At 36.7% G+C, this 13,788-nt stretch overlaps 2 protein-coding genes across 2 annotated transcripts in view; both read right to left on the bottom strand.

The window, feature by feature from the left end:
* CHIC1 (cysteine rich hydrophobic domain 1) overlaps positions 1–5,431 on the bottom strand; it is a 158,434-nt gene extending 153,003 nt beyond the window's left edge. Inside the window, exon 1 of the mRNA XM_040467206.1 lies at positions 5,397–5,431. Coding sequence (XP_040323140.1) covers positions 5,397–5,431 — 35 coding nt within the window. The remainder of the gene's footprint in view (positions 1–5,396) is intronic.
* A 4,062-nt stretch (positions 5,432–9,493) lies between these two features.
* Positions 9,494–11,584, bottom strand: NAP1L2 (nucleosome assembly protein 1 like 2). The gene has a single exon (XM_040467205.1). The coding sequence runs from the start codon at positions 11,501–11,503 to the stop codon at positions 10,109–10,111; it is 1,395 nt and encodes a 464-aa protein (XP_040323139.1). The 5' UTR covers positions 11,504–11,584; the 3' UTR covers positions 9,494–10,108.
* Between the last annotated feature and the right edge of the window lie 2,204 nt (positions 11,585–13,788).

Genomic DNA, 13,788 nt, shown 5'->3' with positions numbered 1-13,788 from the left:
TAAGGTCCCAGTAATTCACTTTTGCTTTTAATTCCCTTGCCTTTGGGGATGTGTCGAGTAAGAGATTGCTACGGCTGAGGTCAGAGAGGTCTTTTCCTGCTTTCTCCTCTAGGGTTTTGATGGTTTCCTGTCTCACATTCAGGTCCTTGATCCATTTTGAGTTTATTTTTGTGAATGGTGTGAGAAAGTGGTCTAGTTTCAACCTTCTGCATGTTGCTGTCCAGTTCTCCCAGCACCATTTGTTAAAGAGACTGTCTTTTTTCCATTGGATGTTCTTTCCTGCTTTGGAAGACAGCTTTATTCTGACATCAAAGACAAAGACCTACAAGACAAGAAAAATACAGGCCATTACCCTTTATGAACACTGATGCAAAAATCCTCAACAAAGTACTAGCAAAATTAATTCAGCAACATGTTAAAAGAATTATATAGTATGACGAGTGGGATTTTTTCCTGGAATGCAAGAATGGTTGAACATATGAAAATCAATCAATATAATACACCACATTAAAAGAATGAGAGGGAAAAACCACATGATCATCTCAATTTATGCAGAAAAAGCATTTGACAAAATTCAACATACTTTTATGTTAAAAACACTCAACAAGCTAGGAATAGAAGAAAATTACTGAAATATATATTTAAGGGATAATGAAAAGCCCAGTGTGAACATCATACTCAATGGTAGGAGACTGAAACTTTTCCTCTAACATCGGGGACAAGATAAGGGTGCCCACTTTACCACTTCAAGTCAACATATTATTGAAAGATTTATCCAGAACAATTAGTCAAGAAAATGAAATAAAATGCATTCAATTTGGAAAAGAAATAAAATAATCTCTGTTCATAGATTACATGATCTTATATGTAAAAACCCCTAAAGATTCCACAATTTTTTTAGAATCAAATTCAGCAAAATTCCAGGACACAAAATCAATACACAAAACAGTTACATTTTCATGCATTAATAAATAATTTGAAAAGGAAATTAAGAAAATAATCCCATAATTCTATTTATAACATCAAAAACAAATAAAATATTTAAGAATAAATTTAACCAAAGATGTGAGAGATCTGTACACTGTAAACCACAAAACATTGCTACAAGAATTAAAGACAGAAATAAATGGAAGGACATTCCATGTTCAGAGATTGGAGGAATCAATATTGTTAAGATGTTAATACTACCCAAAGCAATCTACAGATTTAATGTAATTCCTATCAAAAACCCAACTACAATTTTGTAGAAATATAAAAACCCATCCTGAGTTCATATGTAATTTCAAGGGATCTTGAATAACTCAACAATCTTGAAAAGGAAGAACACTTTTGGAGGACTCATACTTCCTGATATCAAAATTTATTATGACGCTACAGTAATCAAAACAGTGTGAAAATGGCACAAAACAGACATATAGATCAACAAAATAAAGAGCTCAAAAAATACACCTTTGCAAAAATGGTCAGTCTTTTTTTTTTTTTTTTTTTTTGACAAGTCTGCCAAAATCATTCAATTGGGAAGGGACAGTCTTCAACAAATGGTGCTGGAAAAACTGATGTCCACATGCAAAATAATAAAGTTGTACCCTTATCTTACATCATATATAAAAATTAACACAAATGGATCAAATACCTAAGTGTAAAAGCTAAAATCATAAAGCTCAGAAGAAAACATAAGGGAAAATCTCCATGGAATTAGCTTTGGCAATGATTTCTTGGCTATGATATCAAATGCACAGGCAACAGAAAAATATATAAATAAATTTGATTTCATCAAAATTTAAAACTTTTGTTCATCAAGGATGCCATCAATAGGGTTAAAAGGCAATCCATGCAATGAGGGAAAATATTTGCAAATCATAGATCTGGGATAAGGGATTAATATACAGAATATACAAAGAACTTCTACAATTCAATAGCAAAACAACAACTCAATTCAAAAATGGGCAAAGGACTTAAATAGACATTCTTCAAAAGAAGAATACAAATGGCCATAAAGCATGTGAAAAAATTCTCAACATCACTAATTTTAGGGAATTTCATATCAAAGCCACAATGAAATTCACACATTATAATGGCTATTATTTTTTAAAAGTACAGAAAATAACAAGTATTGGTGAGGATGTAGAGAAATAGAAACCCTCATGAAATGGTACAACCACAATGGAATTGAGGGTATTCTACAAAGTACCTGACTGATTCTCCTCAAAACTGTCAAGATCATCAAAAAGAAAACACCTGCACATGAAACCTAACCAGGGTGACTTGTCTGCTAAAATATAACAAGATTTAAATAGGATCTAGTGTATCATAACATAATACTAAAAATGTCCAGGATATAATCAAAAACCACTCATCATATCAAGAACCAGAAAATCACAACTTGAATGAATAAAAACAATCAACAGATGCCAACACCAACATGACTCAGATATGGTAATGATCTGATAAGTATTTGAAGCAGTTATTATTAAATGCTTCAACAAGCAATTATGAAGACTTTTGAAACAAATTAATAAGAAAATCTCAGCAAAGAAATAGAAGTTATAAAAAATAAACCAAATAGAAATAAAGTTGAAAAAATAAAATAAATAAACAAACACACTGGATGGGTTCAACAGCAAAATGCAGATGGGCAGGAAATAATAAGTGAACTTGAACACAAATAAATAGAATTGACCCTAAATGAACAACAGAAAAAAAATAGACTGGAAAAAAAAATGAACAGAACCATGAAAGCTATAATAATAATAAAAGATCTAACATTCATGTCATCTAGGTTCCAGAAAAAAGGAGAAGGGTTGTGGAACTGACAAAATATTCAAGGAAATTAAAGCTGAAAATTTCCAAAATCTGGCAAAAAGTATAATGCTACAGAGCTCATGTAATTCTATGTGCTATTTTTGCACCTGCCTGTGAGTCTCTAATTATTTAAAATAAAAGGTTTAGGGGCGCCTGGGTGGCGCAGTCGGTTAAGCGTCCGACTTCAGCCAGGTCACGATCTCGCGGTCCGTGAGTTCGAGCCCCGCGTCGGGCTCTGGGCTGATGGCTCAGAGCCTGGAGCCTGTTTCCGATTCTGTGTCTCCCTCTCTCTCTGCCCCTCCCCCATTCATGCTCTGTCTCTCTCTGTCCCAAAAATAAATAAACTTGAAAAAAAAATTTTTTAAATAAAAGGTTTAAAAAAGAGAAAATGACAAAAGAAAATGACCTCAAATCCTCTTGTTTGTTATTACCTCAGGGATATAAAGTTATAAAAGAGTGGCTATAATTTATTAAACCCTTATTATGTAACAAGCCCATCATATAATAATTTTTTCTTCATAACAATCCTAAGAAGTGATAATGATTATTATAATAATAACCACCTAATGTTTTAGGGCTTGCTATGTACCAGGCATTGTGCCAAGTGCTGGGCAGTCATATCACAATGAATTATCAAAACAATCTTATGACCTAGGCACTACTAATTATCTCCACTGTATAGATATGGAAACTGGTGACCCAGATCACATAATATACAAGTTCCACAATAGGAACAAGAACTGAGATTTTAAAATTGAGATTTAAAAAAGCAATAAATTTAAATTAAACCTATGATTATGTGGGAAAGAATAGGTCACATTAGCAAAGCCTAAATTATAGAATATTTAAGAGAAAATGAGATTTAATTCCTGTAATAATTTTACATTGTTAACCTGCATTAGGAAGTTTTCTTAAAAAGCTTCAGCCCAGCTATTATGATATATTAAATCAATGAGGTAACATACCTAACAAAGAAATATGTTCATATCTATCCCTACACTAGTACCAAGCAGCTTTAATATGGGCAGAGGCATTTTGATATTAAGCAAACTTGCAATATCATTCATCATTCAGTTTCACCGAAGGCAGCATAGTGTGATGAAGAGCATGAGCAATGAGATTAAATATGAACTCCTGCACCACTAATTGAATGGTATTGACAAATTACCATGTCTGTATCTCAGATTTCTCATCTGAAAAATGGAGATAACCACCCTTATCCAAACTAGTGAGAACATAATTCTGATATGTCCTAAAATGCCACGTTAATATAAAGTAAGAGTATGCAATTTAATACTTGACCATGAAGTACAAATGCCTTAAATTGACTAATATAGATCTTAGTAAGTATAAATACCTCCTCAATTCCTCTAAGCTGTAAAATAAAAAGTACCTTATCACAGGGAGAAAGGGAACTCATCACAAACCACTCAATCTTCCCTTATCCATAGGACTCCTGGCAAACTATAGGTGATATCTTGGGCAACAAAGATTTATGGTGGGAATTTCATTTCCACTTGTTACTGATATATTCCACATTAAAACATGCACATACACGGGCACCTCGGTGGCTCAGTCAGTTAAGTGTCTGACTTCAGCTTAGGTCATGATCTCACGGTTTGTGAGTTGAGCTCTGTGTTCGGGCTCTGTGTTGACAGCTCAGAGCCTGGAGCTGTTTCGGTTTCTGTGTCTCCCTCTCTCTGCCCCTCTCCCGCTCTCTCTCTCTCTCCCTCTCTCTCAAAAATAAATAAACATTTAAAAAACTTAAAAAAAAACATGCACATACATGCAGAGATGCAAGCACGCACATACATAGACACAATATCAATATTTATTACCTCCTTTCACCTTGATAGCTGATGTAGAAATACGAAATGATAAAGCACTCCATACTGGTTCCACCTGCTGTGGATCCTTCTGACCATGCGTTTCCTCTCACTCTGGATCATACAGATGTGTGTGTGTGTGTGTGTGTGTGTGTGTGTGTGTGTGTGTAACAGCCTGAGAACATGTTAAATGTGAAATACAAAATATAAAAATACAGCCGCTTTTCACCATTTTCATGAAGTTGTCTTGTGAAATTTTTATTTCAACACCAATCTGCTTGGAAAGCTTTTATTCTTATGTCAAGTGATACACTTGATTGGAATGCTGAACCTTTCACGTGAAGTTTAAATTAATACACAGATTCTGTACTTTACAGAAGCAGTGAATCACAAATAGATGATTAACGTATTACAGACTGATTCCGTCTTCCAAATACACCTACACTAGTATTGACATTGAAGTAGGTGTCAGAACCAGTAATACACCTTTTATATACACTACTTCTTGTATACATGTTTATACTTATATTTATATACGCCTGACCCAAATCTGTCCTGGGGCCAAGGTGCCACTGTACTTCATCAACCAAAAGGTATCTATTCTGCAGGTATTTAAAACCAAAACCTCCCACATTATCCAATTCTGGGACTCTTCTCTTGTCATCCACTTAAGTTTCTCTTTCTCCCAGGTGGGGGTCAGAACAAATGCTAACCAAGCTAGGATTCTCCCACTACGCTGCCACCTATTTTTGCCCTTCCTACGAGTACCTTGGCTTTAGCAGACAAGTCGACCTTGACCTCATCGCGGAAGAACACACCTCTACTTCCGATCTCCTCCAAAACCACTGACCCCCGGCCTGGGTATGCCTCCTCCAGAACTGCCTCTCTTCTTACCGGCCACAGGCACTAGTACACACACAATGTGGTTTCATAAAGCACCGGAGCCAGGAAGACGTCTCACCCACTCCTTTTGACCAGCATGCACGCACACACACACGCACCGACGCACGACAGTGCGCACAAAGGCCAAAGAGGATACTTAAACACTAGTGGCCTCCATGATGATTCAGTCTGTCTCCCCTACCCCCACGTACTCTTGCACTCGCCCTAATAAAGAAGTTTTACCAGGGCTAGGGTCTTTTGTGACAAGTGACCATCCCGCACTAGCTTCCCTCCCACTTTACCCCATCCCACACAGGACGTCGCGCACACACACAGAAACGCACGCGCGCGCGCACACACACACACACACCGCCTGAAGAGCCAGAAGTGAGATGAGTGCACCTGCAAAATGGAAGTAGTGATTACCCATTGGCTGCATGACATAGAGAGTTTTAATTGCCTTAAAACGCCCTGAGAATAGGTCCACAAATGGATCATTAGTTTTAAAAAACAGGCAGAGATTGTTTACTTTTGGACATTCTTTTCTCTTTTGCTCTAAAACCCTGTATTATTCTGCAAAAAAACAAAAACAAAAACTCAGAGACAATATATTTCAGAAATGTGTTCCATGTTAAACTTATTCTTTATTTTTAAAAGTATACTGCTTTAAAATAATCGCTACATGTTGCATACATACCTATGTGGTAACTAAAAAAAAATTTGTTATGTACCTATGGATGATATATAATACCATGTGATTCTTATATTATGTATTCTATTTTTCTCTGGTTTCCAAATATTTTAATATAATAATGCATCATTGGCCAGTAAACAAATGGCATGTGGTATTGAGTTTGGCATACACAGCTACAAAGATAATGAATGTACTCAGTGGTGAGGAAGTAACACCACAGTCACTATATTTTCCTCTTCATTAACCAGGCTTGCCAGTACCTTGCCAGTCCTTAAGTACTGCTGCTAAATTTGCCACTTAGCCTTCCTTAATACTTGCAGAAATCCTGGAGATTTTGTTATTAAACTGCAAAGTATGTTCTTTCACTTTTTGTTAAATTAGAAACAAATTAGGGAGACAATTATTAATAATTCAATAAAAATTTATTGCACTCCTATTGTATACCAGTTTTTAGTATTTCACAGATAAAAACTTAGTAATAAAAATAATACAGATACACCTATACAGCACTCACTGTGTCATACAGATTTCAAGCACTTCATATAAACCAATTAAATCTTCATAATAATCTGACGTAGATGCACAAATTATTATTATACTTTTACAGATATGAAAACTAAGACACACAAAGTAGCTTGTACAAGGTCACCCAACTAGTAAATTACAAAATTGGGATTTGAATTTAAGCAGCCTGGCTTCAAAGATGAATCACTCTGCTATATGGTATATAATACTAAATACTGTAATTTACACCATAAATTATTAGGTTCCCCCAAAATGGAATTTTATTGCATTTAGGCATTTCAGTATATTCCCTGGGAATACCAAAATTCTAACAAGGCCCAACAGCCACCTTAACAACCCTTTCAGGACTTTATAAATGATACATTTTTCAACAGAACAATTACAAAAAGAATTAAGGTAAAAATTCTATTCTTAGTCACACTTGGGCCCTACCTCCTAGTATAGGCCTCTCTGGTATATGGGCTGAAGCCTATGGCCTACCCTCAAAGCCTAAATTTTCTTTCCACTAGTCTAAACTTAAATCAAATGAACATCCATCCCAAGACAAGCTGAGAGTGATGACTGCCTCAAATTTCATCCCTGAGAAGGGGTGAAAGAGAAGGAAATATAAAAAAGCAGTCCCTGACATTAGGAACCTGGTCTGGTCCTCACAGCTAGGCCATGCTATTCTATTGGATAAACCATCTAATAGAATACCAACTTCAGACAAGGTTATGCTGGAACTGTATGAAAATGAGGCAAAGTAAGGCCATCTAATTTTGTCTAAGCACAGACAAAAACAAGGTCACAAAACACCAAACATCACTACCATTCTAGTTAAAGTCAGTGGCTACAACCTCTTTACCAATTACAGCTTTATCCTTGTTCTAGTATCTCCCCCCTATAGAAGAGATTTATTGAACTACCAATCATTAAATTGTCCTACAATATAGAATAAACCCCCACTTCCATAGACCCTCCATCAAATCACACAACCAAAGCCTAAATTCTGCAATATGTTTTCTAACACTTACTTACTGATAACACACAATGGTTCCCCAGGATGTGTGTTCTCCTGGGGGAGATGATGGAGACTGTGGGTATGTTCAACTTGTTCACCTATGTTCAACTTGGGCATGTGCTTATTCAACTATGGGTATGTCCTTGATGGTCTTTGGCTGGACACCACTGACATGAGGGATAAAGCAAAGGGGCTGGTCTGCCCTTACAGAAAGCCCAGAAACAGCTTTACTGCTCACTCTTCTGGAGGCAAGAGAAAGGGATAAGGAGAGACTTCAAGATGCCTGATCCTCCTCTGTAAAATAGCAGGAAAGATACACCCACGTTCCTGACTTTTTAATGCATAATAACAATAACAACGACTAAAAGGGTCCCAATCTTTATTTTGTGGAAGGGTTTGAAGGGGAGTTGGGAATTTAACAAACGTCAAGACTGAGGGTGGTGAAGACTATGAAAATGTTTACATTTATCAAGCATACATTGTATTTCCCAACTTAGGTTCCCCTATAATAGTAAGTTGTCTCTAGTTCCTTATACCCTGCCAACCATTGCAACCCCATAGAAAAGCAAGTGAGCATTTACTATTGACCCTGGGAGGAAGATATATTTAGAGGAGGATCCCATCCAGACAGGAAAAGGAAAGAAAAAGCCCATTATCTTCCTCCTCAGTTGATTGTAAAGATGAGGCAGAGGTAAAAAAAAAAAAAAAAATCAGTGTTATAAACTTACCTCTCTTAGCCAAAATCCGAAGGAGGCATGTTCAATAATGGAGGAATAAGTCACAAGCAAAAGAGATTTTGTTCCACTTTCATCTTATAATTCTGTGGGATCACATCACAATCACCTGGGATGGAAGAGTGGATAGGCAGCAATAACGAGACACAGCACTTCTTAGCCACTCTCAGATCTCACACGGCTTGGAAAGGATTTAAAAATTCCCTGTTGTCCCAGAGGGATAGATGTGACCTTCACAGAGTCTGCCAAAATGGGAAGCTGAACCTCTGGGTTTCCACACGTGAAGAAGGCAATGCCAACTCTGGGACAATGTCAGCTCTCTAACCAACCACATCCCTTTTCCCTAGTCAGTGCAGCCCCCTCCCCACCAATGTCATAAAACAATATAAGCCCCTGTACATCCAGATGACATTGTGGAAGGGTAGGTAAATCTGAAATATAGACTAACACACAGGAGCCTGTTATTTATGCAGTGTTTAAATTATAAACAGCAGTTAATTTCCTGGATTAAAACTGAGACTTTTGTTTCTCTGCAAACTTGGGGTGTGGAGGTGCACTCAGAATTAAAATTACATTAGTTATAAAACCTAAGATAGTTTCTTTGCACATCTAAGTATAGTGTTAGTAAATCTGCATGCATATTTAAACACATTGAAAAATAATAGAAAGTAAATCAAGACATTAACAGTGCTTATCTTTGGGGAGTGAGTATATGGATTTTGGTTTAATCAATGTATTGTTTAGTATTTCCTAAATGTTTTCCAATAAGCATAACACTTTTATAATGAGAAAAAAAGATAAGTTGTAAAACAGGAAACACACTGAAATTTTTATTTATTTTATTTCGCAGTGAAAGAACATGAAAAAAACTTTTCAAAATGATCATGTGATTACTTCCAATGAATGATTAAGTTTACTATAGGAAGAGAAATTACACACTGTAATTACAGTTTACATAATTACACAGAACAACATGTGGCAATCTTTTGAAAGCACTGTGATTAACACTTCACTGATAAACAATAACCTTAATATAACTAAGTTTTATTATTTATCATGGTCAAATAAAATACAAGAGCCTATGGATAAGCTGTTACTAACAATAAATGCAGTTTTATCTGAAAATTTTAACCATATGCAGGCTTCTTAAGCATTCAAGTTTTAAATTCTACTGTATTTTGTTGCAAAATGAAGCAGGTACAAGAGAATAAACCCACTAGATAAAGGACTAAGAAAACACACACACACACACACACACACACACACACACACACACAGCTTCAAAAAACCTTGGGTTGGTTCTCCAAGATTTTCTTTCCAAACAAATGTTGGTCTCATTTAGCAGTTCTGATAATATTCACAGCCACAGATTAATAGCTATATGTTTAAAGGACTTTAGAAGGATTAAACTACACATTATATAGATATTTTAAACCATCTACCACAGTTTATATTTCTTGAAAACATTCCACTACTAAAATGCAAGGTCACATTAATTAGTATTTAAATCTCTCTCATATTTCTGAGACCTATGTTTTAAATGACCCTACAAGAAAAAATTCAGAACACAAGGCTCTAATTAACTTCTTGTATCTTGAGTAACTAGATCTACAGCAGTTAATGTCAGGACCAAGTACACTTTGCTTTAGCGATCAACATCTTCTACTATTCCCTCAAGATTTTTGCAACAAGCTTTAACCTCCTCAATTGCAGCCATCCAATTATCATAAATAATTTTGTCATAAATTGCATCATTAACTTCCCTAACTACCCCCTCCTGCTGAGATTCAAGTGCATCACCTGAGAAAAACAACACTGATCTTGGTATTATGTAAGTACGTAAATTGTGACCAAGTAAAAAATCATCATTTCCATCCTTTCCATTTGAGTTGATTCCATGAGGAGTAAAGAAATTGAAGAACGAATCCTTGGGAAAATCTTCAGTTACAGTTCGGATTGTCCCCCAGATCCGGTGTTTCTGCTTCTTCCTGATGGTTTTCAAAGTGACATTCTTACCTTCATTCCAATCTATCTCACAGCCTATGCAATACTCAATTGCAGTTCCCCTATAGGGATGGGGATCATAATACGCCAGCCTTGACTTCAGCACATAAGTTTTTGTTAACAGCTCATTTTTGAAATATTCATTGGGCTTGAAGTGAAATTCTAGCGTGAAACTGAGAGGCTCGCCAGGATCTGAAAGTTTCACTTTAATATCTGTCAGGAGCTTCAGAATAGGCTCATCATATTTCTTAATCAAAGGAGTGAGTGTGTCAACGTTTTTTAATACAGTCAGCCAAAAATTAGGAATTCCTTTAGGATCCTGTTCTTCTTTATTCTCTTCTCCGGTAGCCTCGATGTCGTCATCAGTATCCTCGTCATCGTCATCATCCTCCTCCTCCTCGACAGCATAATCATAATAATCTCCTTCACAACCATCATCCTCATCCATATACTCATGTACCAGACCCTCCTCATTACCATCCATTTCTTCCTCATCATACATCTCATCATCGTAGTCCTCAGAGTCTGACTTATATTCACATTCCTCTTTTGTAGGTTCATAGATTGCATTTATGATCTGACGTCTTTTTTCCAATAACGGTTGATACATTTCAGCAAACTTCCTTTCAATGCCATGAAATTCCCTCAGAAATTTGGATTCCAGATTGGCCACTCTAGTTTGAAGTTTTTTGAGGGCTAACACACGGTACTTAACTTTCAAAGGCAGACTTTCAACAAAGTCTGTATCTAAAAGATAACCAATAAGTCCTTTTGGACGGTCTGTGTCTGAATCCTCATCAGTATCTTCATCTTTTACCCCGCCTTCCCCGGACCTAGCAGCAGCATCTTCACCTTTCTCCCCTTCTTCCCCAGGTCCTGCGGCGGCTTCCTCACCGTGCACTTTATCATCTCCAGGCCCAGCTGCGACATCTTCACTGCGCTCCGGTTGTTCCCCGGGTCCCTCCATCATTACCTTATTACCAGCCTCTTCTTGACTAGATTCTAACAGTTCCTTGTGGTCGGCTGACTCGGCCATTTTTCAAAAGACCGTACACGCTTAAGGTGGCTATCGCCAAGATAAGGAAGGAGACCTGACCTCCGCAGGGAAAGACTCACCGGAAAAGCAGAAGCAGAGGCGGCTGGGACAGAGGTGGAATGCGCAGTGGTGGCAGGCTGCAAGAGTAATGGTTGAGGCTGCTGCCGGGATGAAGGCTGTGCTGAGGCCGCGAGAAGCGGGAGGAGGCAATGGTGCCCTGGGCTGGAGCGCAGAGAAGGCGATGGTCGGTCTTGCAGGAACCATCCAGAGACTGCAGAGAGCTGCAGTGGGCGGACCTCCTCCGCAAGCAGCTAGTGCCGCAAGAAAAAAATGGTGCCACAGTATGATTACGCAGACGTCTCCTGACTAGATTTTCTTGGTGCATATAGTTTGCTGAGTCACTCCCTTCCTCCCTACGACTCTGCTCTAATTTCATTTGCTGGGCTACAGTGATTGACAAATCCTGAGCCAATAACTTATTAGATCTATCAAGTTTCCAAGCCCGCTCACCTTCCCAGGTTCTCTAATATAGCTGATTCATCTACCTCTAACTTAACCTCCAACCCCCACCCCCACCCCTGATTTTTCCAGAAACTTAAATTTTATTTGTTTATTCTTTCAATTTGTAACTAGTATTATACTTTTATGATTTCAAGAAAAGCTAAAAGAAAATAGTACCTAAAATGTCGGACAAGGAGAGAAGACAAGGCATCCACCCATCCTAAATTTGTCCCTTTAATTTTAGCCCCAGGCTCTGGGAGGAGGAAAGGGGTTTGGGGAGGGATTTATAAAGAGAGGCAGAAGGGAAAACACTAAAAAGAAATTAGCTATCTTGGTCTTAAGGTGATGTAACTGACAGTGATTTAAATATTCTATTTTTGTTTTTTTACTGTATTTTCCACAAGCTTAATGGTAAGTGAGCAGCAATTTTAAATTGGAAATGCTCCTAACATTTCCTGGGATAGGAGAGGGGACAGAAGACGTGATTAGTTAAGGTTAATGTGAAATACAGCCTAGTTAAACTTTGGTGAAGATCCAACGTGCTGTATCCAACTGTCTGACAAGTGAACACACAAGACAATAAACCAGTTGCCTGGCTAATCAGCAACTCACTCCTAATACGGACTTCCCTCTTCCTCCTTTTTGATTCTGGCTGTCAAGCCATTGGGAATTTTAAAAAGAAATGTTTAAATGTAAAGTAATATTTATTTTACAAATCACAGCACTTGCTTGACGCTTTTGTTACTGAAAATATTCCAAATCTCAGCATTACAGACATGGTTAAATATATGCCAGAGTATTCACAAGGTGGAATGCTATGTATGCAGTCATTTAAAAATTTCCTCTGGTTAGGAATCATTGATGATGTTTATTTTGTCCATATTTCCAATGTTGGTCATTTATTAATTGAATAATTTTAAAAATTTTACTATTTCCCGGATTTAAACAATCTGTATTGTGTTATTATCACAAAGATAAACACTGTTTACATATTTTATTTCTTTTCAGACTCTTGCAGTATACTGGTAATTTTTTTCTTTTTTCATATTTTATTTCTGTGTACTGTGTATCATTACAATATTTACAAAATTCAATTTTCAGGCTTATGTATTGATCTGGTAGGTCCCTTGTTATGAGTCCATTCATTGCTTTCCAAGTTTCCTTTTTTCTGGTTCTAGAGTTGCACCATTCCTTGTAGTTATCTGATATAAATACAACACATGCTTATTTTTGTAAAATTTGGAAAATGAGGAAAATTTTAGAGTATAACAGAAATCACTAGTAATCTCACAACCCTGAGAGAACCAATGTGAACATTTTGGTCTTGTTCTTTCTAACATGTCTACATATGTGTTCTGTTTGGGCTAGAGTTTTCTCAAAATAAAACTGAGATAAACTCTTTTATAAACTTTTCCCTCTCACTAACATATTCCAGTATACTTAAGTAGTTTCTAAAAATGTAATTTTAAAAGAAAACCCACTATTATATAAATATATTATGATGTTAAACCAAACTATTAAAAGATGAGGAGAATGTGTGCCATCTAATTTTAAGATTGAAGAGTCCTTCATAGTCATACATGCAGTCACAGAAACCATAAAGGGAATGATGTGTTTCATTACATATAACAAAAGTATATGACACCAAAGCATAGGCAACAAAACAAAAAATAGATAAATTGGAATTCTTCAAATTGGAAACATTTGTTCACAAAAAAATACTCTCAACAGAGTTAAAAGGCAGCCCATCAGGTGGGAGAAAATGTGTGCAAATCATATAACTG

Source organism: Herpailurus yagouaroundi, unplaced genomic scaffold (genome assembly GCF_014898765.1).
Source record: "Herpailurus yagouaroundi ecotype Mexico unplaced genomic scaffold, PumYag 67375, whole genome shotgun sequence".
Classification (NCBI taxonomy): domain Eukaryota; kingdom Metazoa; phylum Chordata; class Mammalia; order Carnivora; family Felidae; genus Herpailurus; species Herpailurus yagouaroundi.
The sequence above is the reverse complement of the archived record's forward strand: the minus strand, read 5'-3'. Positions and strand labels throughout refer to the sequence as shown.